The sequence below is a fragment of the Ursus arctos genome, unplaced genomic scaffold (assembly GCF_023065955.2).
Source record: "Ursus arctos isolate Adak ecotype North America unplaced genomic scaffold, UrsArc2.0 scaffold_18, whole genome shotgun sequence".
In the NCBI taxonomy this organism is placed as follows: domain Eukaryota; kingdom Metazoa; phylum Chordata; class Mammalia; order Carnivora; family Ursidae; genus Ursus; species Ursus arctos.
This window is the reverse complement of record NW_026622852.1, coordinates 59,529,632-59,555,437: the sequence shown is the minus strand read 5'-3', so window position 1 is coordinate 59,555,437 and position 25,806 is coordinate 59,529,632. Positions and strand designations below refer to the sequence as shown.

The 25,806-nt window shown below is 65.9% G+C and overlaps 3 protein-coding genes across 6 annotated transcripts in view; 2 read left to right on the top strand and 1 right to left on the bottom strand.

Moving 5' to 3' along the window:
- The first annotated feature begins 49 nt into the window (after positions 1-49).
- On the top strand, positions 50-9,813 carry CARD9 (caspase recruitment domain family member 9). The gene is made up of 13 exons (XM_026490190.4): positions 50-1,885; positions 3,103-3,318; positions 3,536-3,673; positions 4,168-4,472; positions 4,547-4,726; positions 4,880-5,023; positions 5,306-5,431; positions 6,825-7,016; positions 7,487-7,528; positions 7,740-7,785; positions 9,036-9,112; positions 9,524-9,600; positions 9,699-9,813. The coding sequence occupies exons 2-13, from the start codon at positions 3,135-3,137 to the stop codon at positions 9,796-9,798; spliced, it is 1,611 nt and encodes a 536-aa protein (XP_026345975.1). The 5' UTR covers positions 50-1,885; positions 3,103-3,134; the 3' UTR covers positions 9,799-9,813.
- A 256-nt stretch (positions 9,814-10,069) lies between these two features.
- DNLZ (DNL-type zinc finger) lies at positions 10,070-11,875 on the top strand. Its single transcript, XM_026490192.4, has 3 exons — positions 10,070-10,362; positions 10,717-10,856; positions 11,508-11,875. Exons 1-3 carry the CDS (start codon positions 10,156-10,158, stop codon positions 11,674-11,676), a joined length of 516 nt encoding a protein of 171 aa, XP_026345977.1. The 5' UTR covers positions 10,070-10,155; the 3' UTR covers positions 11,677-11,875.
- A 2,169-nt stretch (positions 11,876-14,044) lies between these two features.
- GPSM1 (G protein signaling modulator 1) overlaps positions 14,045-25,806 on the bottom strand; it is a 29,718-nt gene continuing 17,956 nt past the window's right edge. For 3 of the 4 annotated variants that reach the window (XM_048223366.2, XM_048223365.2, XM_057313843.1), the window contains exons 10-14: positions 23,070-23,140; positions 22,032-22,208; positions 17,196-17,352; positions 16,578-16,786; positions 14,045-15,634 (exon numbers count right to left, since the gene is read on the bottom strand). In XM_048223366.2, coding sequence (XP_048079323.1) covers positions 15,428-15,634; positions 16,578-16,786; positions 17,196-17,352; positions 22,032-22,208; positions 23,070-23,140 — 821 coding nt within the window. In that variant the 3' untranslated portion in view covers positions 14,045-15,427. The remainder of the gene's footprint in view (positions 15,635-16,577; positions 16,787-17,195; positions 17,353-22,031; positions 22,209-23,069; positions 23,141-25,806) is intronic. The other variant, XM_048223367.2, reaches the window with a different exon arrangement.

Sequence of the window (25,806 nt, the reverse complement as noted above, 5' to 3'; positions counted from 1 at the left end):
TGTGATGTCACTCTGAGAGACTGGATAGTGTGCAGAGGGTCGGGGCCTCCTCTGGTCGCGGCGGGAGCCAGCTGGCTGGGCCCTGAGGTCTGAGGGGCCCCCTGAACCCCAGGCCTCAGTGTTGGGCGTGGGGTCCCCTTTCCACAAGACGCATTTATGGCTTGGACCAAGTGGCCTGTCGCGAGCTCCTAGGTGGCCACTGGTCTTGGTGCAGCCATGGGGACTGGGGTGGACCTGGCTTGCTGCCTGCCCGACCACACTGCCGACCCAGATGGGCGCGTGGAAGCAGCGGCAGCCTGGCTGCCCACAAGTCGTGCAGCGGCCCCAGGCCAGCGCCGCCTTCCTCCTGAGCGCTGCTTCTTGGCAGGAGGCCAAGCCCCAGCGCCCTCCACGGCTCTGTCTGAGGGACGCTCAGCCTTGGTTTTAGTGTGTAGCCTTTGAGGCACTTGGTTCTAGAGGCTTCGTGCCCATGTCCTCCGTGCGTGATCCTTCCCCAGGGCGCCCCGTCCGCCGCGCCCTCTGGGGACTGACCCACCCTCATGCAGCCTTGTGAACGTGCTTTCACTTTTTAGTTTGTGTCCAGTGCTTTTTCGGTTCATTTCTACTTTTCCTGGGGTTTTTTTTGGACCTGTGGTTATTTAGAGGTTTCTATTTAATTTTCAAATATTTAGGGATTTTCCAGTTAGCTTTTTGTTACGGATTTCTAGTTTCTGATACAGAGAACATCATGTGTCTCTCGTTGAATTTTTATGAACACGCACCGTGAGGGAGACACCTTTTATTAGCTTTATTTTGCAAAGCAGGGAGGCACCAGTGGTCGCAGCTCCATCAAGGGCCCAGAACTGGCTGCTCCTGGAGGTGTGATGTCGGCCTCTGTCCTCTCAGACACCTGCGGGGGAACATGGGGCAGGCTGCCCACCGCCACCGCGATTCAGACAAAGTCCAGGGACTGAGGATGGAGAACCCACAGGCAGGGAGCTGGTCAGACGAGAGGCAGCAGCCTCCGGAAGGTAGAGCCAGGAGCCCTGGTCAGGACATGCCCTGCCTGTCCGGCCTCTCCCTAGCTGTTGCCTCAGCCCGGCACCTGGCACGGCCTGGGGCTGGAGGCCTGCTGCCCTGGCTGTTGGCCTGAGCTCTGCCGGCTGGGGAACGGCTCTTCTGAAACTGGTTTGTGGGGCCATGGGGAGTGGCCTCGGGGTCCTGGGAGCCTACTGTCACAGTCCTGTGTGTCCCGGTGGAGAGACCTTGCTGAGGGGAGACACTCCCAGGAAGAGAGGGGGTGTGCTGTGCTAGCTGTGGCGTGGGCTGGTGGCCACGTGGGGCAGGTGTGGCCAGGCCCCAGGCCTCTTGTGGGCCGCAGCGGCCTTTCCAGCCACGTGCCCTCTGGACGCTATACTGCAGCCCTCATGTGATCAAGGCCCCGTGCTGGCCGAGTGTGTGGGCCCCCGCAGAGATCCCAGAGTTGGGCCCAAAGCCCCGGATCTACAGTTACACCTTGTAAGCTGCCCGCACTGCTGGCTCCTAGCCAGCCCCTGCTGGTGAAGCCTCCGGAAGCCCGTGTCCAGGCCAGAGTAGACTGGATGGTGCATTGGCCTCCTCCAGCCCCAGGGAGGGTCTTTGCTCACACTTCCACTTAGTGGGTGCCAGAGCTGGGCCTCCAGGCCTCTGAGCAAGACTTCCACTTCCCTCCGCCCCGCCTCCGGGGCCCTGGGCCAGGCGGGAGGACCTGCCAGTCTCCGTGGAGCTAACCAGCACCATCAGGAAGTGCACGGCTTTCCTCCTGGGCTCTGCCGGCCGGCCAGCAGCACCTCCTCCCGTTCATCAGATCGGGGTGGCCCAGGCTGACCAGCGTCCCACCGCCCAGGTACCCCTCCAGGACCCTGAGGTAGGTGGGGCTGCTGCCCTTTCTGAAGGTGGCCAGGAAGACGCTTGTCTCTGCTCAGGGCTCCAGGGGCAGGGAGCAGGGTCCTGGGGCATGTACCCCAGAAGGGCAACAAGTGGCCTCAGGTCTTCTGCCCTGTCCCCCTTCACAGCCTGCTTGTTCGTCTCAATGGACTTAGCAGCAGGGTGTCAGGCGTGGGACGTGTGAATTTTAGGCAGGAAAGGCAGGGAGCGGGCTGAATGGGGTGACCGAGGGCTGCAGAAAGTCAGAGAAACTCCTGCAAAGACCGTTCCTGCTGCCACCTGTACCTCTGGGAGCATGGTCTAGCTCTTCTGGGCTGGAAACCACCACGTTCCCACGCCATCTGAGGGCCATGTGAGGCAGCTGGTCGGGGCCTCCATCCCCACCACCAGGAGGAGGCTTCTGGTTTGGCCCAGGGCTCAAAAGAGTGGTTCCCACCCCTGCTGGTGGAAGGGAGCAGCAGTGGGTGGTCCCAACGCAGATGGTGCCCTTGTCGGGGAGCCTGCACCACGGTACCCGAGGGCTCAGGAGCAGGTCTCATCTAGGAGAGGGAGGAGGAGCCCAGACGTGGCTGCTCCCGAGAGCAGGACCCGAGAGTCTGCAGAGGGCACCAGAGTGGTGTTGGGGCGGGCCTTGGTCTCCCGTGGGCGGTCTACAGTCGCCCTTCCCAAGAAAGCCACGCTTGGGCCACTGTTGCACCACGCCGGAAGGAGAGGAGGTGGTGGGGCTAGGCTCTGAGAAGGCGCCGTGTCCAGGAAGGAGGAAGTTCCCCACCGCCCTGCCTTGCACCCGCTGGCGGTCGGGTCACTGCCCCAGGCTTGCTGCCCCAGCCTGGGTGCCTGCCTCCCCACACCTGCCAGGAGGCCCTGCCAGTGGGGGGAGGCGGTGGCCCTCCAGCGCCACACTTTAGGGATAGGGAGTGCAGAGTCCAGAGCAGGGCCACGGTGCGGGGCGTGCAGTATTCTCAGACGCCACCCATCCCCAGAGCCCTCCATGTCTTCCCCCACTCGCATCAGGGCGACTCGGGGACAGAGAAAACTCAGGTGCCGGGGGAGTGGCAGCAGGACCCAGGGAGGGCCACCCTGGCTGAGCTAGTGACCCAGGTCACGGCACCAGCAGAGGAGGGGGGCCGGGACAGGTGAGGCTGCACACTGTCCTGGACACCCCCGGGCCCGGCGTGTGGCTGTCCTTCCCCACAGCTCTCCCACCAGCCGCACCTGGGGCCTCCGCGATGTCAGACTATGAGAACGAGGACCAGTGCTGGAGTGCTCTAGAGAGCTTCCGCGTGAAGCTCATCTCTGTCATCGACCCCTCACGCATCACACCCTACCTGAGGCAGTGCAAGGTGCTGAACCCCGATGATGAGGAGCAGGTGCTCAGTGACCCCAGCCTGGTCATCCGCAAGCGGAAAGTGGGTCAGTGCTGCCTCAGCCGGGAGCTTCGGGCACAGGAATGGGCACGCCCCAGCACCCCACACCTTGTCCCACCTGCCGGGAGCGGTGGTGCTTCCGTGCACAGCAGAGGCCCCAGGGAGAGCCCAGGGCGGGTGGTCAGGCCCAGGCCTGCCACAGCTGGGTGCCCAGGGAGGTGGGCAGGACGGCCCCAGCCCCAGCCAGGCCCCGTGGGTTTCAGGCGTGCTCCTGGACATCCTGCAGCGGACCGGCCACAAGGGCTACGTGGCCTTCCTCGAGAGCCTGGAGCTCTACTACCCGCAGCTCTACAAGAAGGTCACGGGCAAGGAGCCCACCCGTGTCTTCTCCATGATCATCGGTGAGGCATGGGGCCTTGCAGGCAGGCCGCTGCAAGGGGCACATGGGGGTGCCAGCAGCGGGCTCCGTCCTGCTGCTTCTCTCTCTGCTGGAGGAAAGGTGGACCCGATGCTGGGGGGTTGGGGGGCACAGGCCGACTCACGGGTCAGAACCCCTCTGTCTGATCCCACCAAAGCCTCGGCTTCTGGGAGGACAGGTGCCTGGTGGTCCCAGCAAGAGGCGAAGCCAGGCTTTCCTGGCCTGGACACATGTCCTCGTGTCTGACAACCAAGATCGTGACAAAATGAGCTGAAGGGGGAGGGATGCCCGGCGTCACTGCTGCCGTCCCAGGGGTGGGCTGGGGGCCAGGTCTCGAGGTGAGTCAGGAGCTCTGCCTGCTTCCTCGAAGGGGAGCACCAGCACCTTTGGGTGGCCCTCAAGCCTGGGGCCTATGAGGGGTGCAGCAGGGTGGCCGTGGGCCGGGTGGGCCCTCTGACGCGGCCCAGACGTCTGCAGACGCATCCGGGGAGTCAGGCCTGACGCAGCTGCTGATGAGCGAGGTGCTGAAGCTGCAGAGGAAAGTGCAGGACCTGAACCAGCTGCTGAGCTCCAAGGATGACCTCATCAAGGAGCTGCGGGTGAAGGACAGCCTGCTCCGCAAGCACCAGGAGCGTGTGCAGCGGCTCAAGGAGGAGTGTGAGGCGGGCAGCCGTGAGCTCAAGCGCTGCAAGGATGAGAACTACGACCTAGCCATGCGCCTGGCCCGCCAGAGCGAGGAGAAGGGCGCCGCGCTCATGCGCAGCCGCGACCTGCAGCTGGAGGTGTCCCTGCGCCCGCAGCGGGAGGGTGGCCGGGCCCGGGCCGAGGCTGGCCGGCTGACGGGGTCTTCCCGCAGATCGAGCGGCTCAAGCACAGCCTCATGAGGGCCGAGGACGACTGCAGGGTGGAGCGCAAGCACACGCTGAAGCTCAGGCACGCCATGGAGCAGCGGCCCAGCCAGGAGCTCGTGTGGCAGCTGCAGCAGGAGAAGACTTTGCTGCAGGCTCGCGTGCAGGAGCTGGAGGCCACCATGCAGGTGCGGCGGGGCCGGGGCCGGAGCTGGGGGCCCCGCGCAGGGGGGTGAGTGCTTATGGGAGCTGGAAGGGCATGGCAGGATGCTGATGCCAAGAGCAGGGCCCCCTCAAGTCCAGCTGCTTCCCTGCCACTTTCTCCCCTTTACCACCCACAGGACGGGAAGCCAGACAAGAGCAGCCCCTATATCCAAGTGCTGGAGGAGGATTGGCGACAGGCACTTCAGGACCACCAAGAGCAAGCCAACACCATCCTCTCTCTGCGCAAGGACCTGCGGCAGGGCGAGGCTCTGCGCGCCCGGGTATGCAGCTGGGCCAAGCCAGGCTGGGTGGGCTGAGGGACTGCCCTGTGTCCCCGCAGCCCCTGGGATCCACACCCCGACTTCACCCCTTCCTGGAGGTGCAGGGGCTTGGCCTGCTCACCCCACTCCTGGCCCGTGCTCCCAGAATGGGCAGGCCCAGGCTTTGGTCCAGAAGTTCAGGGTTGGCAGGGACCCAAGGGCTCAAGCAGCCTCCCCGTCCCCCCAGCTGGGCCTGACCCGGGGCCGGAACGGGCAGTGGGGGCTAGCTGCGGGCTCCCATAGTGCGTGGAAGAGAAGGAGATGTTTGAGCTGCAGTGCCTGGCGCTACGGAAGGACTCCAAGATGTACAAGGACCGCATCGAGGCCATCCTGCAGCAGATGGAGGAGGTGGCCATCGAGAGGGACCAGGTAGGCACCTCACCGCCTTCTACCCCGGGGCGGGGGCGTGTTCCCCCAGCCCTGAAGCCTCGCCCTTTGCTCTTTCGGGGGAGGGCACTTGTCAAAGAGCTGGTTGAAAACTGAACAGTCGTGAAGTGACCCCTTCCCCCACCGCCAGGAAAACCATACTCCACTGGCGGGTTGTACCTTCAGCGTCTTTTCAACATATCTATAGTTTCATTTTTGTTTTACAAAAATGGGAGTTGTCTTGTTTGGCAAATAGTTTATTTTCTGTAAGATATATTTATTTTAGAGAGAGCAAGAGAGAGCATACGTGGTGGGGAGGGGCAGAGGGAGAGAGAATCCCAAACAGACTGCCCGCTGAGTGGGGCTTGATCTGACCACCCCTGAGACCACGACCTGAGCTGAAATCAAGAGTGGGACGCTCACCCGCGGAGCCCCCAGGCGCCCCAGCAGATAGCTTTTTTATTCAAACACCGTTGGCACTTAGGCTGGCTGGCTGCGCCCCTGGGGACTGGAGGCGGAAGTCCGTCTGGACTGTATCCCCATCACTGCTTTCCGCCACCTTCCCACCACATCACGTGGAGCCTTTTCTGATCAGTTACGGCCGGTGCTTTGGTGGCAGTCTGGAGGGGACTGCAGCCTGTGTTAGGAGCCTCTGGCCCCGCAGTTGCATGTCGGAAAGCCTCCCCGTAGAGATGAGAGTGTGCAAAGCGAGCTGGGTGCAGGGGTGCTGCCCTGAGGCCACAGGCAGTGGTGGGAAGCGGGAAGCCTGCTACCAGGCCGGGGAGCAGGGCTCCCACCTTCCCTCAGGGCAGGCAGAGGAGGGGAGAGCGCTGTAGTGACCAAAGGCAGGCTCCCAGCCAGGGACACTGGGGCCAGGCAGCCCAGGTGGGCAGGGAGGATTCTTTCTGGTTGGTCCTAAGTCGGAAGCAGGGACAGAAATGAGGGCAATTCTCAGTGATCTATCCGGTCCTAGCTGTTTGGGGCCGAGGGCTCCAGGGGACGTAGGTTGGCCTCCAGGCAGTGGGCCGGCTCCCACTGGCCTCTCGGTGTGGGTCGGAGTTGTGTCCTCAGGTGTGGTCCGGCTGGCGTGTGCGGAGGACCGGCGCGATAAAGCACGCCACACGGTCGCTAACAACCGTGTTCTTGATACCAAGTCACAGGGCAGACTGATAAAAGCCGTGCGAGGGGTGTGAGCGCAAGGCCTCGGGGAGGGTGCAGGGACTGAGGGGCTATTCTGGGGTTGGGGCTGGAGGTTTGATCTTCACGCTCCCGGAGTCCTCTGCTTCCTGTCGTGAGCCTCGGTTACTCCTGCAAGCCCGCGAGCACTGACTGTGGGCTGGGGGGCGGGGCTGGGGTCCCCCAGCAGTCGGCAAGCCTGCCCTGTGCGTCCCTGCAGGCCATCGCCACGCGGGAGGGGCTGCACGCACAGCACTCTCGGAGCCTGCAGGAGAAGGACGCGCTGCGGAAGCAGGTCCGGGAGCTGGCCGAGAAGGCGGACGAGCTCCAGCTGCAGCTCTTCCAGCGCGAGGGCCAGCTGCTGGCCTTGGAGGGCAGGCTCAAGCGGCAGCAGCTGGACGCGCTCGTCCTGGTGGGCCTCCCGGGGGCTGGGGACCTTTGTAGGGCCCACTGGTCAGAGCTGCAGCCCTGCCCCAGTAGAACATAGGGGCTGGCCCTCAGGAGCAAGCATGTCCCCAGAGACCAGAGCCCAGAGGTGGGGACGCCAGGCAGCCCAGGTCCAGACCGGGTCTGGCTACTGCTCCACGGGTGGCCATGGGCGGGTCCCAGGCCTTTCCGAACCTCCTCTGTCCTCTGTAGAGGGCCTTCCTCCTGGGGGTGTGGGGGAGCACAGCTCGGGGCCTGGCAGGCCACTCTGGGTGTCAGGAGGGGAAGGGAGGGGTGTTCTGGGTGGGGGCCAGGGCCGGCCATGGCCTGGAGAGGGGCCTCCCTGAGGACAGGGCCTGGCCTGGGACCCCTCACCAAGCCCCACCCCACCCCAGGTCCTGGGGGTGGCTGGGTTTCCCCACAGCCTGCTGACCGACTCCTCTTCTGTGACCACAGAGCTCTGACCTAGAGGACAGCTCACCCAGGAACTCCCAGGAGGTGAGTATGACCCTCAGGGTGGGCTCCAGGCCACCACCCCCTGTGGGAGCTGGGCCAGCTGCTCTCCTCCCGGGCCTCAGCAGGGTGGGCCAACCACCACCAGTCCTTGGGACAGGGCCTTCCTGCCAGCTCGATGAGAAACAGAGAGGCAAGTTAGGCGGATCCCCGGAGGACGGCACTCTAACTGGATGCCCGTCTCTCTCCCTGGAAGCTCTCGCTCTCCCTGGACCTGGAGGCCGTCCAGCTCTCAGACAAAGGTGAGGAGGGGGGCAGCTTCTCACGGACGAGTCTGGCCGAGGCCTCCTTGTCACCCTAGTTGGCACCAGTCCCGACAGGGTATAGCCCCGTCCCACTAATCTTTCACAACCCTACTTTACAAATGAGGACATTGAGGCTTGGAGGGATGAGTAACCCCCAGGCTCCCGAGCGAGCAAACAAGAGCCAGGTGTGTGGGGCCTATGCCCCAGCTCTGATGTGGAGCGCGTCCCTCCCATGGAGCCCACTCTGGGCCCAGGAATGCAGCGCTGAGACATCCTGCTCTCCCTGCGCTTCCTCGTGGGCGGGGGGGGGGGGGGCAAGGGAATCCGCCAGCAAGTGTGAGAGATGCGAACAGAGTGGGGAAGGAGCGGGGCGTCTCAGGGCCAGGCACAGACGTGGCAGGGAGATGGCCTTGGGGTCGCCAGGGGGGTGACAAGGGTTGGAGGGGCTCACTCTGAAGGTGGCTGTAGAGGGGAGGCGGAGAGTTTCGGGCAGGGAGGTGGCGTGGGAAGCCAGACCGACCTCAGCCTCAGGCCTGCCGCCAGCCTCCAGGGGAGGCAAAAGAGGAACAGCAGTGCAGAAGTGAGGGAGCTGGGCAGTCTGACACTGCCCAGAGACCTGAGCTTCAGGCCACAGAGCCCCAACATGGGGACAGGTGGGCAGGACCCAGCAAGCAGTGAATGGTAGGGGGAGACCCTGGGAGCCCCAACCCAGGGGTGGCATGGTCCCTTGAAGGAGCTGGGGCGGAGAGGAAGGGAAGGTGCCAGCCCCAGGGAGATACCTGGGTTTGGGTCTCTCCCCCTGTGATGTCAGTGAGACTAGATGTCCAGTCTCCCATCCTGGCCAGCTGAGGGGAGCCCGTCCACCACAGCACCTTCTGTCTGACGGTCCTGAGTCCTGGACCCGTCCAGGCCCTGGCAAATTTTGAGGGGACCGGACAGCTTGGAATGTTGTGCTCCCAACTGCTGCGGTGCCCCAGCCCCCACCCAGGAGCAGCGTTCGATGGTGGGGCACTGCCTGGTGGGCTTCCAGTGGCCTCTGCCTGCCTAGAGGGAGTCAGCAGTGGGCAGTGACATCTCTGAGCTCCAGTCCTCTTGTCTACACAATGGGAGGGCTCTTGGGGTTCAAGTGAGGACCCAGATGGTGCAGGAATGGCCCGGCAGTTTCAGGGGAGAGGAAGTGGCCGGGTGTTTGCCATGTGTGGTCCCAGCAGCTGGGTGGGACCGACAGGCCTAATTCTCCATTCTAGGTGGCCTGGCCAACAGGGACAGCCCCCAGCAGCCCTCTGTGGCTCTGCAGGAGGAGCGGCTTCCACTGACCGCCAACGTAAGGCCGTCCCGGGGTCCCTGCTGCCCTGGGCCTCAGTGTGACCGAGCCCAGGAAGGGTGATTGCTCAACCTGGGTGCCTGGGGGTGATGGCAAGGGCCTCTGCCCATGAGCTCTTGGGGTGCACGCACTGTTTGGAACAGGAAGCCAAGTCCCCCTTCTTGGACGAGGCAGCCGGCAGAGGGAGTGGGCCAGGGCGTGGCAGCCGCCAAAAGCCTGTCTTCCAAGGCCCCAGGGCATGGTGACAGAAGGAACGCCGGCCTGGAGCGGAGGCCAAGCTGGCTGTGGGTCCCGGGTCTGTCCTGCCCTCCGAAAGGCAGGACAGCACACCGCACTCCTCCACGGGATGTGCGGTCGCAGGGGCGGGGACACCTCCGCACTCCGGGAGCCTGAGCCTCGCTCCTCCCCCAGGACGCAGGCCAGGGCGGCGGGGAGCCCCCCGAGAAGGAGCGGCGGCGCCTCAAGGAGAGCTTCGAGAACTACCGCAGGTGCGCCGCGCGGGCGGTGGGCGGCCCTGGGCGAGCTCCAGGAAGGCTGGGCGGGGAGGGGACGCGGCGGCCCTGCGGACACGCGCTTGCCCCTGCAGGAAGCGCGCCCTCAGGAAGATGCAGCATGGCTCGAGGCAGGGGGAGGTGGACTGGGAGAACACCACGGGCAGCGACAACACCGACACCGAGGGCTCCTAGCCAGCCCAGCGCCCCGGGAGGACGCCGAGCCGGAGGGGCGCAGCCGCCCGGGCGCGCCGGCGAGCACGTACCGGGACTGTCACAGGCCTGCTCTATCTATGCGTGCAGCAGTGTCAGAAATGCAGTTCCATAAATAAACAACCGGCGTCCCGGTACCGTAGTCTGCAGGCCTCGCTCCCGCATGCACCTCCCAGCCGCGTGCGCACCTCCCGCCTCCAGGGGGCAGCAGAGCACCGGCTGCCAGTCGCGGACGGAAACCGAAAAGGGCCGTTTACGCCGCGCGCCCGCTTCCAAGATGGTGGCGGCACGGCTTCAGCCGCGTGGGGCGGGGCGGGGCAGCCGAGGTCGGAAGGCGGGATGCTGCGGGCTGCGCTAAGCCGCGTGCCGCCGCTACTGAGCCGCGTGCGGCCCCGGGGACCCGGCCTGTGGTGGTTGTGGGGACGTGGGGGCCGACCGGAGGCTGCGGGGAGAAGGCCGACCGGGTCAGGGGTCTGGGGCTGGCGGCGTTTGAGCTCGGAGCCGGGGCCCGGGGCCGCGCACTACCAGCTTGTCTACACTTGCAAGGTGAGCGTGCGACGGGTGTGAAGCTGGGTCCGTATCTGGTGCTGGCCGGCGCGGCGGGAAGAAGGTCCCCGTGCGCGGAGGACAGTATGGAGGAATGGAGCCGTCCCCGGGGGCGGGGCCTTTCCGGGAGAGGGGTGGGGCTGCCCTCGGGGGCGGGGTCTTTCCGGGAGAGGGGTGGAGCTGTCCCCAAGGGAGGGGCCTTTCCGGGACGGGGGTACTGCCAAGGGGCGGGGCCCGGCACACACGGGCAGGTGGGCTGTCTCAGGAGGATGAGGCCCTGCCCCAGAGGGGGCGGGGTCTTCTTGGGGGCGGGGCCAGGCACAGGGCGTCACCTGGGCTGCGGGTGTCCCCCAGGTGTGTGGGAGACGGTCCTCCAAGCGCATCTCCAAGCTGGCCTATCACCGGGGAGTGGTCATTGTGACCTGCCCCGGCTGCCAGAAGCACCATGTCATCGCGGACAACCTGGGCTGGTTCTCAGACCTGGATGGAAAGAGGTGAGGCCCCGCGGGCAGGGTGGGGGGGACAGGCCCGTGCATGGGAGCTGGCCTGTGGGGTTGGGGCCGCAGCCCGCCTCCACGGGGCACCCTTCGTGTCGGGAGGCTCGTGGAGCCCACCTTCCCAGCCTGGTCAGTACAGGAGGGGTTGTTAGGTTTGAGTTTTGGGGAACCACAAATGACTTGGCCAGGGATGGGACCAGCTCCCTGTGGTTCTGCTTCACTGCCCGACCTATGCTCTCACCTCTGGCCTGCCTGAGCCCGGGCTCGGGCCACCCCTGAAGTGAGGGGGCGCGCTGGGCTTACTCCTGCAGCAGGGACGCCCTTTCATCGTGTGGCTCCATCCCCACAGAATGTGCGGGGCGCCAGCTCCAGAGCAGGGTCCTGGCGCGTCGCTGGCATTCTCTGCCCGCGCTGGCTGGTCGGTCACACCAGATTGGGGGTGTGCGTGAGGCGGTGCACACCCCTCCGTGGGCAGGAGCCTCCTGGCCGGCGGCCCTGCACCGTTTAGTGGGGCTTCTGAGCGTCTGTTCTGCTTGAGGACAGGTTCGTAATAGCAGCTGCCTCTGGGTGCCCTTGGGTGCCCTTGAAGAACCAAGCTGCGGGATAGGCTCAGGGCTGGGAGTGTCACGACGCCTCCTTCTCTCTCAGGAATATTGAAGAAATCCTGGCGGCCAGAGGGGAGAAGGTGTGCCGAGTGGCTGGCGAGGGGGCACTAGAGCTGGTTTTAGAGGCTGCCGGGAACCCCAAATCCCCCACTGCTCCAGAAGGGGGCGAGGATCGGGACCCCACTCATCCTGGCGAGACGGAGCCCAGCTGACTCTGTCTTCTACCTTCCAGAAGATGCTTCGGCCTGGGCCCTTCCAGACTGGCCTGTTTTCTATCAATAAACACACATCACTTGGAGATGGTGAGGCCTTGGGCCTTCTTGTTGTCCCTGGTTCTGGAGTCAGAATGACTCCCAGGAGCCCCCCCAGGTGCTGGTCCTGGTCCTCCGCTGTCCCCCTGCACAGAGGACAGGCCCTGTACTTGTCGGCTGGTGGCTGTGTGTCTGTGTGGGAAGAAGCCGGACCGGGAGCCTGAGCGCCCCCTCTGGCTGTGGCCGGCAGCCCTGGGCAGGTCCCTTTGTCCCTCTGAACCCGTGTCTTCCCATCAGATGGAGATGCTAACGTGGCACCCTGTCAGGTGTGAGGGCAGGAAGACAACACGTGGGACAGGCATGGGGCAGCGCGGACGTGCTCTGCATGGCGTGCTCTGCAGGCGGGGACCCGGTCTTGCTGGGTCTGGGGGAGGCTGGAAGGCGTGGCCAATCAGCCACTGTTCTTCCCGGGGGGCGGCACCCACCATGGGTCTTGTTTTCTGGCCAGACACGGGGAGGTCCTACAGATCCCCCTTCCTCCCGTGCCCCCTGCCGTCCCCCGACACCTGCAGGACAGCGCTGGTGAGCCAGTGCCAACTTCCGCCCTGACCCTTGGCTGTCAGCCAGATGGAGTCAGCAAATCGGGCAGCTTGCTGTGGCCACAGCAGGGCTGGGTGGCCGCGGTGGCGAGGGGGGTGGGAGTCGTGGTGGGCCGTGTGCCCCACGTGGTGCCCTCCCCCCAGGGGCATGCGGTTTGTCTCCCAGCCTTGTTTGACGGCCTGATCAGGATGTTCCTGTATTTATGGGAGCGCGTGTATTTCCAGAAGCGTGACCTTCACTATTAATCACCAGCCACGGTCTTGCAGATCCTGGCAGGATACGAGCTGACGGCTGCCCTGCATCGGCGCCCCGGGTTCTGCCATTGTTCTCCAGGGCGTTGGCAGTGTGTGCTTTGACTCGATTACCCCCTGTCTTTCCCCTGGCAGACAACCACCTATTACTCCCTCAGAGCGTCCTGTGCCGTTGGCGGAGACTGTCGGAGGCTGAGCCAGCCCCGGCGCCTGCCTCCCCCCCCCCCCCCCCCCGCAGGCCTCAGGAGGCGGGGCTGGGCCTCCGCCTGCCTTCCTCACTGTCCCCAGAGGGTTGGGAGCCCACCGGATCTGACAGTGCAGAGCTGGGCGGAGGACGGCGGCCCAGGCCAATCCCACCCTTCACAGATGGGGAAACTGAGGCCCCAGGCGTGGACGTGGATATAGACCACATTTATATTTCCTGTGTTCTGATGCTTGATGTCTAGGGCCTGCTGACCCTGGAGGGGCTGCCCCTCTCAGGGTTCATGCCTAGAGATAGTAAGAGACTCACCATGAGTGCATCCCATGGCCAGGTACCAGCCAACAAGGGGCGCCCCTACTCCCAGAGCCACTGAGATGGTCCACACCGTTGCTTCCCAGGGAAACTACAGCTCCTAGAGCCACTGAGAGGCAATGTGGCAGCCTGTGGTACTTGCCTGCAGAGCGTTCTCGGAGCACCAAGAACTATTGGGTCAGGGGGCTCTAGTGACAGCCCCCAGGGCCCCGGCAGTATCTCCCTGTGTGGGCGCGTCCCGACTGCGGCCTACGCCTCCTACCTGCAGACCTCCCTTCTGAGCAGCTTTGGCCCTCCCCATGCCACTCTCACTTCGTGGGTCTTCCGACCCCCCACTCCCACCCTGCTAGGCAGCCTCCTGTGGCCAGATGGGGTGCTCCGGGCCGAGCAGTTCACTCCAAGTGTGGTGAATAGGCTACCGCCAGCCTCGCCTGGTCCCTGGGCCTCGCATCTCTCCTCCTGGGGACACAGTGCCATATAGCAGCTGTGGGGTTGGGGTGTCTGCTTGGGGGTGTGCTCCTCAAGCTGGCTCCCCCTCTTCGCAGACGGCTCCATTGCACTCATCGGCCGGTGGGGCAGGGGTGTGAGGTCATGGGGCTCTGCACCTCTCTTGCTCCGTGGCTTGGAGCAGGGCCTGGGCGGGTGGACCACAGCTCTGCAACTGGTGAGACTCAGGACTGGAAAGGCAAGTGTGCGCCCAGACAAGGTGTGACTGTTGTCAGGACAGAGAGCCACTCCCAGGGTGGAGAACAACGGAATCAACCTGCCGCCAGTGGCTGGCCGGCACCATGGTCATGCTGGCAGCCACAACGGCTGGGTCACCTTGTGTGGGTGTGGAGCGGGGTGGCGGCCCCAGGCCCTTTGCACAGTGCAGGCTTGCTTACCCAGGTAAGGTCAGCCACCTGGGGCCCCCAAAGGACCAACATACCCTCATCCTTAGCACGAATTCTGACAGACAGCATTCACTTGGCAGACTTTATTTTTTTGGGAAAAACAGAAAAAAATGTACCTCTTGGGTTGGGAAGGACCCACTGACAGCACGGCAAACACGCGTGAGCAATAAATATGCACGTACATTCAAGTATGGGGGGCGGCCTGGGAGAAGCCCGTGCAGGCATCTGACCCTGCAGCCGGGTGTCCGAGCACGGTCACAGCAGGCCCAGGGCCCCCAGGCTGCCCTGCAGGGCGGGGGTCCGGCCGCCTCCCCACGCTTGGAGAGCCTCGGAGAAAGACCGAGGAGGGGCCCCCTCACGCCCTGGGGCCGTGGGGCAGGGCCGGGGGCTCGCCAGAAGGGCTCGCAGTGGACCAAGGCAGGGGCCTGCGGGACAGCAAAGGCTGCAGCCCCCAGAGGGCGTCTCCTGCCCAGTCCCATGGGCTGACGATGTGTGGGGGCTGGACCCTCCCCACAGGAGAAGGCAGTGATGTCATCTTCCCAGCTGAGGGCTGGGTGCTCATGGGGGGGCCCAGGCTTGAGCTGAGCTGAACCCCCCAGCTTCTGCCGGCCGCCCCTGGTCCTGGTGTGGTCCGGGCACAGACCTCGCTGCTGGCTGGCATTCCGACCAGGCCTGCTCTGTCCCTGGGCTTTGGGGCTTGGAGTTCAGGGGTGTCACAGCTCTTCCCTACCCTTCCCCTCACCTCTCTCCAGGCCCTGCCTGCTCAGGACTGGGTGCCGGCTGGGGGCCGAGTGCCAGGGCCCAGCGACAATGTATGGGGGCATCTGTCCTGCCCGCACTGCCTCTGTCAGGCTCCAGGCTTTCTGACATGGCCTTCCACCTCCTCCAGCCTGGAGGGGGCCAGGGGCGGGCGGGACTGGGGCAAGCATGTCTGCTTTGTCAACCCTGGGACCCTCTCTGGGAGCACAGAAACGTCCATGTGGCTGGTAGACCCCACAGCAAAGCCTTCAGACCGGCCTCTGGGGGCTTAGCGGGGGCAGCACAGTTTTCACATTTGCCGGGCAGGACGGAGGGACGGAGCTGGGCAGGGCAGGGAGAGGCCATGGAGGGTTTGGGGCCAACAAGCTGCAGGCTGGACCAGGGGCAGGGAGAAGGCCGGGAGGCCCTGCAGAAAGCCGTGTCCCCCCGGGGAGCTGGTCCAGGAGAGAGGCAAGCCCACCCGCCCAGGGCAGCCCCTGCCTGCGCCTGCCACCCTGGGAGGGGGACACCGTGGGGGCTGTGCGCCCAGCATCTGCCACAGTGGGAAGGGCCAGAGGGCGCAGAGCCTGCACTCAGCCATGGCCTCCAGAGAAATGGGCTTCTCGAGGGGCCGTGGGCATCACAGATGACGGTGAGCCCCCCGACCCCGAGGCCAGGAGTTGGGGTGGGGCCAGCCGGGCTGTGGCTGCAGGGTCTTAGGTGGCACCAGGCTGGCACTGCTGCCGGGGCTCGGGGCTCCCGTCCGCCTCCTGCTCGGGGCTCCCGGCGAGGTCCACCCGCTGCTCATCCATCCGCTTGGCCTGCACCCTCTGGATAAGGCTGAAGAAGTCCTCGTCGGGCATGGTGGGGCCACGGGGCAGCACGTCAGGAGGCGGGCAGCGCTGGTCATCGATCCTGGAGGACTGGGCAGACACAGACACGCGGGTTGGCAGCTTGGGCCTCCCCCGCCTTCGTGGGCCCGGCCTAGCACGTGGGCCCAGTGGTCTGTGGTCTCAGGGACAACGCCCAGGCAGGGGCTGCTGGCCAGTGGCTCTCCCTGCATCTACCAGTAAAATCAGCTCCGCGGGCAATGCTGGCAGCCCTGGCCCTAAGAACAAGGAGCCTCTGCCCAGGCCACCCAGGAAGGGAGGGCCAAGTAACCTCCGGGCATGGCGTGGGCAGGCCGGGGCGTGGGGCTGCTGGACTGGCCTTCCCATGTTGCGCCCAAGACCACCTGCCAGGGATGGGCTCAGGAGCCTCGGGGGCAGGAACTGGGGGCCGCAGCTCCCCAAGCCCGAGGTGCGGAACTCCCCAGGGCCCCCCATCAGGCCAGGGGGCTGGGGCCGAGGGGCCGAGGAGGCATTTGGGCTGCTGGGCAGGGTCTGGAGCAGAGGGGCCGGGAGCGGGCCTAGCGGGCATATGGGCCAGGGGCTCAGGGGTTCTCTGCAGGGGCTGCTTTTGAGGATTTTCGGCCTCGCCCGGGGCGGCGCTCTCCTCTGCTCTGTGGGAATGAACGTCACATCTGGAAGTGGCACCATCCCGTAAGCCAGGCCACGCCCTTTCCTGCAGCCTTTCATGAGGCCCCTGAAACCCCTCTGCCATCTTGCCCTGCCACTGGAACCTCTGCCCGATGAGGAGCGGCCAGCCCGAGGACGTCCGGGGGGGCCTTCTGGGGGGCCCCAGAGGCACCCGGTGACACCAGCCGAGCCAGCCCGAGATGGACCGGCCGGAGCCCGTCGCGGGCGTCACGAGCCTCCAGCAGACGCGAGGGTGAAGGGCTCCGGGCTCCGGACTGCCTGGGGGCTGGGCTGGGCTGGGCTGGGGGGGGGGGGTGAGCGCCCCCGGCCCCCCTAGCGGCAGGCCTACCTGGCACTTAATGAGCATGTTGAAGAACTCGTCCCCCGGTTCCTGTGGGTCTGCGTCCCCGCGCAGACGGCCCAGGTTGCTGTGCGTGACCCGCAGCCCAGGCAGGCTGCCCACGCTGGCCCGCTGGTCGTCCAGCCGGCGGCTCTGCGAGCTGGCGATGAGGTCTAGGAGCTCCTCGGTCTGCGGGGAGGCCGTCAGCGAGGGCTGGGCTGTGGGGGCAAGGCCGGGGAGGGGGCCCCGCAGGCTGGGTCAGGCCCCAGACCCCAGCTGCCCCCCCCCCCCCCCCCCCCCCCGGCTGTCCCTGCCGCAGGCCCCACGCCCACCCCCGGGGGCTCCTAGGTGACAGGAGGGAGGCCTGGCTTCCCAGGCCGGCTCTGAGCCCGCGATGCGTCCTGACATGGTGTGTTCCGGAGGGCGGGATGATGACATGCTTCCCAGGATGCAGCTTTGGGCGAGGCGGGGGACGAGGCTCCCAGTGACAAGGAGCACTTTTGCAGCTGGTGTGCCCCACGCCTCAGGAGCAAGGGCTCCCGGGGGCACTGTGGTGGAGGGCGCACTGTGGCGGAGGCAGGGAGGGAGCGTGGCAAGGACAAGAGGGGCTCCATGGGGGGCACTCACCGACCCTCTCCTCCGGGGTGGGGGCCGCTGTGGCCTGGGCGGCCCCAGGCTGGCCCTCCTCCAGGGGACAGCGCTGGTCATCCATACGGCTGCTCTGGAACTTGCTCAGCAGGTCAAAGAAGCACTCCTCGTCCGAGGACGGGGCCCGAGGGATGCTCTGGGGGGGCAGGGGCCGTCAGCGTCGGCTCTGGCCCAGCCACAGTGCCCTGGCTCTGGTCACCAGCCCCTCAGATCCCTGGACACCACTGAGGGAGCTGCTCAGCCCAGGATAAGGTCCGGACACTCGCCCCACCTGCCCATCATCTCCCAGCATCCATAGACCTCCCTCACCCTGCCGCCCGACCCCTACTTGCCCACCTGGAGCACTTCCCCCAGCCCGGTCACCACCACTTCCTGCCAGCATCCCTGCGCCACACGCCCCCCGCCCCGTGGGACTCTATCACATGCTTGTGTCAGCCCCTGCCGTGAGCTCCACCTGTGCTTCTGGGGCCCAGGCACCCAGCAGAGCATTCACCATTGTCTGCCCAATGAACAAATCAAGCCGTAGTGAGTGAGTGAGTGACTAGACCCTCAGCAGGCAGGAAGCCCTGCTGGCCGCTTTACATATTACAGTGGTCTGTGCGGGGGTGGAGGGGATGGGGGGGCGCTGGCAGTGGTGGTGGTGGATCCAGGGCCAGCAATGTCAGGTCATATCACCAAAGGCAAGGAGCCACAGTTGGGGGAGGTGAGGGCTCCTGTGTTCCACCCCAGTTCTACCCCTTCTGTGGTTTGGGTCCTGGACCTGTGGGTGGGCCCAGAGGACAGATGTGTGGTGGCCAGGACCCTGGCTGTGGGGTATTCAGACTAAAGAGAAAGCGTCTCCCTCTGCATGCTGGCTGAGGTGCCCAGGTTTTGCTCTGGGTGGCTGCAGGGCAGAGCCTGGACATGCCGGGAGCACAGAGACTCTGGGAGATGCCATCAGTGTGCAGCCTGGGTGGTGGGCAGGGCTGACCCAGGAATGACCTGCTAGGTCTAGGCAAGCCCCGCTGATGGGGCCAGGGAGGGGACAGTGGTCCTCAGAGGGAGGGGGAAATGGGAAGCGGGAGACCAGGCCCATGGGCCTGCCTGAGTCCCAACTGGCAAACCCACTCCCCTTCTGGACCTCAGTTTACACATCCACAGGAGGGGAGGCTGGAGGCAGTGGTCTCTCGGAGCCCCCCAAAGGGCAGGGCCAGTGCTGGTCCCCCCCACCAGCCTCATCACGTCTGGTCCAGGGCCCTGAGGGCTGACTGGTGGAGGGGGCAGCTTCCAGAGGCCACCTTGGCCACAGACTGTTTCCTCCTCCCCCTCCCCTCTGATGCCAGCGCCCCCTGCCCAGCCCTGGCCTGTCCACCTCTCAGCTGTCTGGGGGCCTGCTCAGAGCTGGGCTGATGTCACCTACTGAGCACTGCCTGGGTCCCAGATCTGATGACCCCTTACTAGCCTGCTGCAGAGGGGGGCCTGTACACCTCCAAGGCCACAAGCAAGCATGGGGCAGGCTCGGCACCCCCCAAACAGGCCCAGCCTGGCCTCCCAGGGCAGCACAGTCCCCGAAGGCCAAGGGTGACCCAGGGAGGGACAGCTCAGGGGGTGTCTGCCCATGCATGAACTGTGCCAGCAGGTGGCAGCTCGGAGGACAGAGACCCCACCCCTGTCCCACCAGGGCAGGCCCAGAGCCAAGGCTGGGGGTAGTTCAAGATGCCCCCAACTCAGGGCTCTCCTGTCCTGTGTCCTGGCCCAACACCCCACAGAGCCTGGAGCAAAAGGAAAGCTGGTGCTGAGTACAGAGGGGCCCTGGGTGGGGGTGCTGCACTTGGCAGGGTGGTCGGGGCCAAGCATCAGCCCTGCACTGGTGGGGGCCGCACAGGTGCCTCCCCAGGTCAGGGGCTGTTCACAGGTCGTTTGGGGCCCCAGACTCAGCCAGGTGTGGGGTAAGCACAGCACCACCACTGCAGGGGACCCCAGATCGACTGTGGGCCAGGTGAATGGAGCCAGGCCCCTCCTCGAAAAGGTGTAGCCCTGGGGCCCCTCTTCTCTAGACACATGGGCCCCTGACACTCCTCCAGCTCCCCCTGGGCTGAGCTTGGGGCTCAAGGGGCATGCCAGAAGTAGGTGCTGTTTGCTCAGAGGCTCCCCTGGCCCCGTCACCCCGTAGCTGGGGCTGGGCAGAGAGGGCCCCGGAGCAGAGCTGTCTGGGGCACCTGTGAAGGGCTAGGGCTTCCCTCGTTTTGGGGGATGTGGGGCTGAGGCCACAGGGGCACGAGGTGAGGCTCTGGACAGCAAGAAGGCCCCGCTCCCCTCGTGTAGGATGCCGTCCTGGGTCCCAGCAAGACATGCTCCAACGTCTCCTTTGCCCCCTGACTCTGCCTCCTTCTGTCCTGCTGGACTTCCAGCCCCGGGTCTCGCCAGCTCCCCGCACCCCTGCCTGCTGGCCGGTTCCCCCCACCCCTGCCTGCCAGCCGGGGAAGGCACGGAGGTGCCGGAGCTCACCCCGACAGCCCCAACCCCAGGAGGACAGCTCTGCTCTGCCCCCCACCCCATCCAGGGCCCCCCGAGCCTCCCCATGCCGGAGACCCCACACTCACGCTGGGTCCGCTTCGTCCCTCCAGCAGCAGCGACCAGGGCTGCGCGCTGTTCACTCGCCCCGGGGCTGGGCCAGGTGGCGCCTGTGCTGCCCCCCGTGGGCTCAGCGCTTACATAGGCCCCGGGGGAGCGCCATCCCCGCCCCGGCCCCCGCCCCGGCTGTGCTCACTCGCTCCGCGGGCGCACACTCACACACGAGGCACGGGCGCGCGCACACGCTCTGTAAACACTCGGAGACTATTTCCAGCACGGAGGGTGCCTGCTCCGGCCCACGGGCAGTCAGGCCAGAGGGGCGAGGGGGACGGAACCTGTCTGGAAAGCTGTCTTCCTGCCGACAGGGGCCCGCTGACAGGGGCCTGGCTTCCTTCCAAACCTGGGTCAGCCCAGGAGAAGCCGCCTCTGTTTTCAGCCCTGACTCCCGAGGCCGAGGCCGGGACTGCCGTGGCCCCGCAAGGACCCAGAAGGACGCTGGCCTTTCCCACGCCGCAGCCCCAGCGGCCACCACCGCCCACGGCGCCCTCCCCGCCCCTGCCACTTGCCACCGGGCCCCTTCCCTGCACTGGGAGATCTGTGGAGCCTCGGCCTCCGGCTGGCCCCCAGGACAATCCCTGTCCCTGCTCACAGCACAACCCTCCTCAGGCTGGCCCCGGGGCCCAGTGGGGGCCGACCCTGGGGCGTCTGGGGGAACTGGCTAGGAGCCCTGGCAGGAGGTGAGGCTGGGACGGGGACACGGAGCCCCCCAGGGCCCTCTGTCCTGCTCCTTCTACAGGGAGCTCAGAGCCCTGGGAGGAAGGCCGGCTGGCAGTTCCGACAGCAGGGAGCTGGGCCAGCGTCTTCAGGGCGGGGGGATCAGCCTGCCACTGGGGTCCAGGCTGCCAGCTGGGGCCAGCCTTGGCACTCTGCCATCGGAATTTCCTCCAAAGGTGCCCCCACGGCCCGGATCCCTGCTATGTTGTCTGAGGGGCAGAGCTGGGGTTCCAGGAGCTGACCCTGGCCTTGGAACCCCAACTCCACTATTCCTGGCTGGGTGCCCTCAGGCTACCTTCTTCGCTGCCCTGTGCCTCGGTTTCCCGTCTTAGGGAAAGGCTGTAAGGGCCTTACACGTGGCAAGCCTGAGCGTTGGCTACTGCTCACATTTCGTAGAATCTCCCCCCCACCCCCCACCCCCCGCAGCCCAGACGGCAGCAACAGGGACACGGCTAGGGCCAGGTCACCACGTGGAAAAGGCTTTCCCATTCCAAAGCCTGCTGTGGCTCCCTGGTGTTTGGGGGTCCTCCCCTACCAGACCCTTTCTGGATGGACCCCGACCTTTGGGGCCAGCCCAGCCCTGCTCCCCATGTCCTGCCCCAGGAGGAGTTCCAGGGGCCCTCGACATCACCCAGCCATACCTTCTCAGACCCCAAAACCCTGTGTGATGGTGGCAAGGCCCCTGTGCTGAGGGCTGGGGTCCCCAAACACAGTGTGGGGCCCCCACTCTCCTGAGGCCTCAGTGCTGTCCCCCTCTCATCACCTCTCACTCACAGACACAGACCCTGGTTGGCAGGCTGGAGGGCAGTGCCGGGGTCAAACGGGGTTGGCAGAGGCCCTCCCAGGCTCGCGGGAAAGAGGGCGCACAGCAGCCGTCTGGGGCTAAGAATGCGCCGAGTGGCACCCACGCCCCTCAAAGGCTGAGAAGGTGCTGATTAAGCCCTCAGAGGAAACTGTTTTTAGACTAATTCCCAGAGATTTGGACCCAGGTGTTTGTTCTGGGGGAGAGGGGAGTTCTAGGCTGACCTCTGAACCTGGGCTCAGCTGGGCCTCCCAAACCCTGACCGGCTTCCACGAGCCCAGACAGGCCAGCCCTGCCTCCTGGACACGGGACACCTGCCAGGAGCGGGAGACCCCCATCCCTCCGCCCCCACTGGTCTACATCCGACCACCAGCCCATCTGTCCCTCACCCACCTCCATGTGCTGTGTACCCAGACAGGGCTGCCGGCCGGGCCCGAGGGCCTGCGTTCCCCCCAAGGCTGTCCCACAGACCCCCATCCGCGAGGCCCTTGGTCTAGTTTCCCCGTGGCCTGGACCTTGCTGAGGCCGGATACACCTGCCCGAACGCCGTCTCTGCACTGAGTGCCCTGCGCTCAGCAGGCCCCGGGGGCAGCACAGGGCTGTGGCCTCTGCCCCTGGGGGGTGGGGGGCGCCTGGCCTGGCCCAGGTCTGCTGCACAGGATGGCACCCGAGAAGAGGTCGCCTACCGTGCGAGGCACCTGCACCCGGACGTCCGCGCTGTCCAGTGGAGAGTGACCGCCCTCTCGGGGCCTCTCAGCAGCCTCCAGCCCCTCCTGGTACTTCCTGCTCCTCATGGGGAGAGGGAGCATGTCCCTGCCCGGCCCCCGCCACTCCCCCACCTGGTGGCTGTCTCCATTCTGCTCCTGGGGAGGGGGAGGAAGGCCAGGCATGGGCGGGGCTGTCAGCAATCCTGAACCAATGCTTCCCGGGGCAGGACCCTAAGGGGGGACTGGCGGATGTGGCGGCCCTGTCTCACAGACACACACCTAGGCACTTGGGTGTCGGAGGGAGGAGGAAGGGAGGGCCTGGGGGGAGGAGAGGCAGGGCAGGGTCCTGGAGAAGCTGGAAGCTAGGCGGCTGGCCCCACACTGAGCAACGAGTGACCACGGCAGCCCCGAGTCTTGTTCCCCACAGACCCCCCGACTAAACCCAGTCCACACTGGAGGACACAGAGGCTCAAAGAGATTAGCTCACCCCCGCAGGGCTACACAGCACCCCCCGCTGGCAGGTACGGAATGGGCCCAGAGCCCTACCCTGCCCAGCTTCCAATCGGCTGGGGGTGGCCAAGCCCTAGCTGCTCGAGCTCTAACAGCTCTGCTCCCCCGGGGCCCAGTCTGAGTCGGCAGGGAGCAGACAGGAGTGGGGGCAGACCCGGACACTGGGGACTGTGGCTGCGTGGGGCTTCGGGGGTCTGCAATGTGTAAGGACTATGGCTCGTCCCCCGGGGGACACGGCTAGTGGGACCCTGGGAAGAAGGGGAAGAGGACAGGGCCTTGTGGGGGCCTCTCTGGGGGCCGATGGCTGGTCCGGCGTCTCGGGCTGCAGAGGCCACGCTGGTCTCCCGTGGCAGGGATGGGATACAGACAAGAGCCGGGGTGAGTGGGGGCAGCTCAGCGAGCACTGCACCAGCCTCCTGAACCCGCTGCCCGCGCTCCGCTTCTAATGGTGGGCGGCTGCCCCTCCGGCCCCGGGGTACCCAGCCGCCCGCCCTGAGCCCCGCTCACCCGCTCCAGGGGGAGCCTCAGCAGGCCCCAGGTCTCTGCACTCAGCCTCTGTGTCCTCTTGGGCCTGGCACCTGGAAGAGAACAGGCCTGGTCAGCCTGGCACTGACCCCTGGCCGAGAGGTGGGCTGGCCCAGGCTGGGGTTCTCCGGGGAGCAGAGGTCGTCGGCCTGCACCCCGGAGGCTGGCAGGAAACTCCGCCCCATGGTCCCCCACGGGGGCAGACGCAGCGTCCGCATGACCTCGCACCCCCCGACTGGACAAGTGGTCGGGCGTGGACATGGGGCAGACCCTCCAAAGCCTGGGTGGGGTCTGGCCTTGGTGCTCCCCACAGGTCCAGTCTGAGCCCCTGCCCGTTCCCAGGGCCTCCCCGCCCCGCTCCGTGCAGTCCTCTCCTGGAATGCTCTTCCTACCTCCATGCATGTGGGGCCTCAGACCCTGATCTGCACACTCCGTTCACCCCTCAACCTACACGCACGTGGGCAGCCCAGGTACTCCCAGGAGCCGAGCACCCCTCCAGCTACACTCGCGTGCTGGGCATCCGCTGGGTGCCCCGGGGGCCCTTGCATGCAAGGGTGGGGCCATGCGAAGCTGCGGGTAGAGTGAGCGGGGCCTCTGGGGTGGGAAGGTGCTCTGGGGCTCCTGTCTTGGCAGCCCCGGGCCTTGGACCCACGACCCGCCCTCAAGCTCCGTGCCCCCGTCAGACCGGGCCCGCAGGCCTGTCACCGGCGGTGCAGAGGGAACCCGGGGGAAGCGTTTTACAGCACCTGGCATGCTGTGGACCCCCACAGGCTGCATCCGAGGAAGGCTTGCCCTCTGCAGCCGCCCCAGCACCGCACTGAGCTCCACATGTGACGCGAAGAGCTCTGTAGACGCCGGCAGCAGACGGCCTGGGGCGTGAGCCCGCCCGCAGCAGCAAGCCCACCCTGGGCCCACAGCCACTGCCCAAGACGGTCCCAGAGGGAGATGGGCCCGTTCAGGTGATTCAGACCTGCCCAAACCAAATGCCCAGGGACCCCCAAGAGCAGGCCACGTGTCCAGTGCCGGCCGGAGGAGACGGCGTGGGCAGCCGAGCCCTTCTCCCTGTCCTGGCCTCCGGGGTCTGAGGAAGCTGTACCCTGCTCCCCTCTCCAGAGGCCTTGGGTGGAAAAGCAGCGATCCTTGGAGGAGGGCGTCAGTGGCTGCTGTCCCGGGAGTCCAGGGAGGGGACCACGGCAGCAGCCTGCCCAGGAGACAGCGGCCAGTAGCTCCTTCGGCCCAAGACCTGGGGCTGTTCCCTGCCCCTCCCGCCCCCCGAGCGGAGCCACCCCCATCCCTTTGGCTGCCGTGGTCAGTGCCAAGCCGGCCTCTGCCCCCCGCACACAGCCCCCAGCCAGCAGGCACAGCCCAGGCGCCGAGCCGGGGGAGCGCAGTCTCTGGGCCCGCAGCCTGACCCCGTGGTGTGACACCGAAGGAGCTGCAGCAGGCCGGGGAGGGGGGGGGGCTTCCCCTCTGCGTGTTTCCTCATAAGGGCACCCATCCCAACAGCGTCCATTCCCACCCCGGACGGGACAGGTAGCTCTCGAGAAACAACGGGACCCATCCCACACCAACTGTGCCTGGGGGCAGCGCCCGGCCGTGGCAGTAATGGAGGGTCAACTCCGTTCTGGGGACAGCTGAGTGGCCCTGTCAGGACAGGCAGGCGTCTGCGTGCAGCCCTTTACTCACCGCAGCCAGCGACAACCCGGTTCCATCTCCTGCCATGGGCGGGCCAGCGGCCCCTTTCTTGGCTGCTCCCTGACACCCGGGGGCCTGATTCAACGTCCCCACCTTGTCTGCTAGGCCCCGCCTGGCGGGACAGTCAGGCCCTGGCCGTGGTGGAGGCTGAAATGCCCCTCTGAGACACAGCTTGTGTCCAGCTCCGGGGCGGGCCCCCTCATGGCCCTCTGAGCCTGGCTAAATGCACCCTCTGTCTGGAGAGCGGGCTGCCCTCACTGGGGCATTCAGACCAGAGCAACGCTGGCGCACTTCCCGGCCCGCCCACCCCAGAGGGTGAGGTTTGCAAACTTCCCTGAGCACCACCCCACTCCCGCCTGAGTCTGACCAGCACCCTCGTCATCATTTCTGCCCTACCAGGCTCGCGATGCGCCCAGCCCCAACCCGCCCCTCTCGCATGCAGCCTGTCCCACTTAGGCAGGCAACCCCACTTTCTAACTGCTTGGCTGGGTCCCCCCAGCTCCTTCCTGCCTTCACTCTCTTCCAAAATCCCAGCAGCTCCACCTTCAAAACAGATGCAGAATCTGACCCCTCCTCCTCTTGCTGGGATCTGAGCGGCACCTCCCGTGCCTGCCTCCCTGTTCTCTTTGCCCCCTGTCCATACTGGGGGTTGGGAGGGTGGTCAGAGAGATGCCTGTAGGGCCTGAGTTAGATCTTCTTCCTCTGTTCACCCTGCATGGGCCCCCTGGCATGGGGAGTGGCTTACACAGGACAGGAGCCCCCCCACCCCGCATTGCTCCTCCCAGCCAGGCTTACCCAGGCCCCAGGGCCTTTGCACAGCTGTCCTCTGTTTACGTTCAGGCTCACTCCCTCCTCCCTTCCAAGTTTTTGCTCAGATGTCACTGCTATGGACCAGATGTTTGTGTCCCCCACATTCCACGTTGAAGACCCAAACCACAACTCGATGACATTAGAAAGTGCGGCCTTGAGAGGTGATCAGAGCCGAGTTCGTGAGGGTGGCCCCAGTGTGGGGGTGGGTGCCCCT

Bases quoted from the DNA above. Each gene is read 5' to 3' on its own strand.
- CARD9 (XM_026490190.4), top strand. From the start codon at position 3,135: ATGTCAGACTATGAGAACGAGGACCAGTGCTGGAGTGCTCTAGAGAGC. The intron at 5,024-5,305 runs GTATGCAGCTGG...GGGCTCCCATAG, and splicing joins GCGAGGCTCTGCGCGCCCGG to TGCGTGGAAGAGAAGGAGAT. The intron at 9,113-9,523 runs GTAAGGCCGTCC...CTCCTCCCCCAG, and splicing joins GGCTTCCACTGACCGCCAAC to GACGCAGGCCAGGGCGGCGG.
- DNLZ (XM_026490192.4), top strand. From the start codon at position 10,156: ATGCTGCGGGCTGCGCTAAGCCGCGTGCCGCCGCTACTGAGCCGCGTG. The intron at 10,363-10,716 runs GTGAGCGTGCGA...GGTGTCCCCCAG, and splicing joins AGCTTGTCTACACTTGCAAG to GTGTGTGGGAGACGGTCCTC. The intron at 10,857-11,507 runs GTGAGGCCCCGC...CTTCTCTCTCAG, and splicing joins TCAGACCTGGATGGAAAGAG to GAATATTGAAGAAATCCTGG.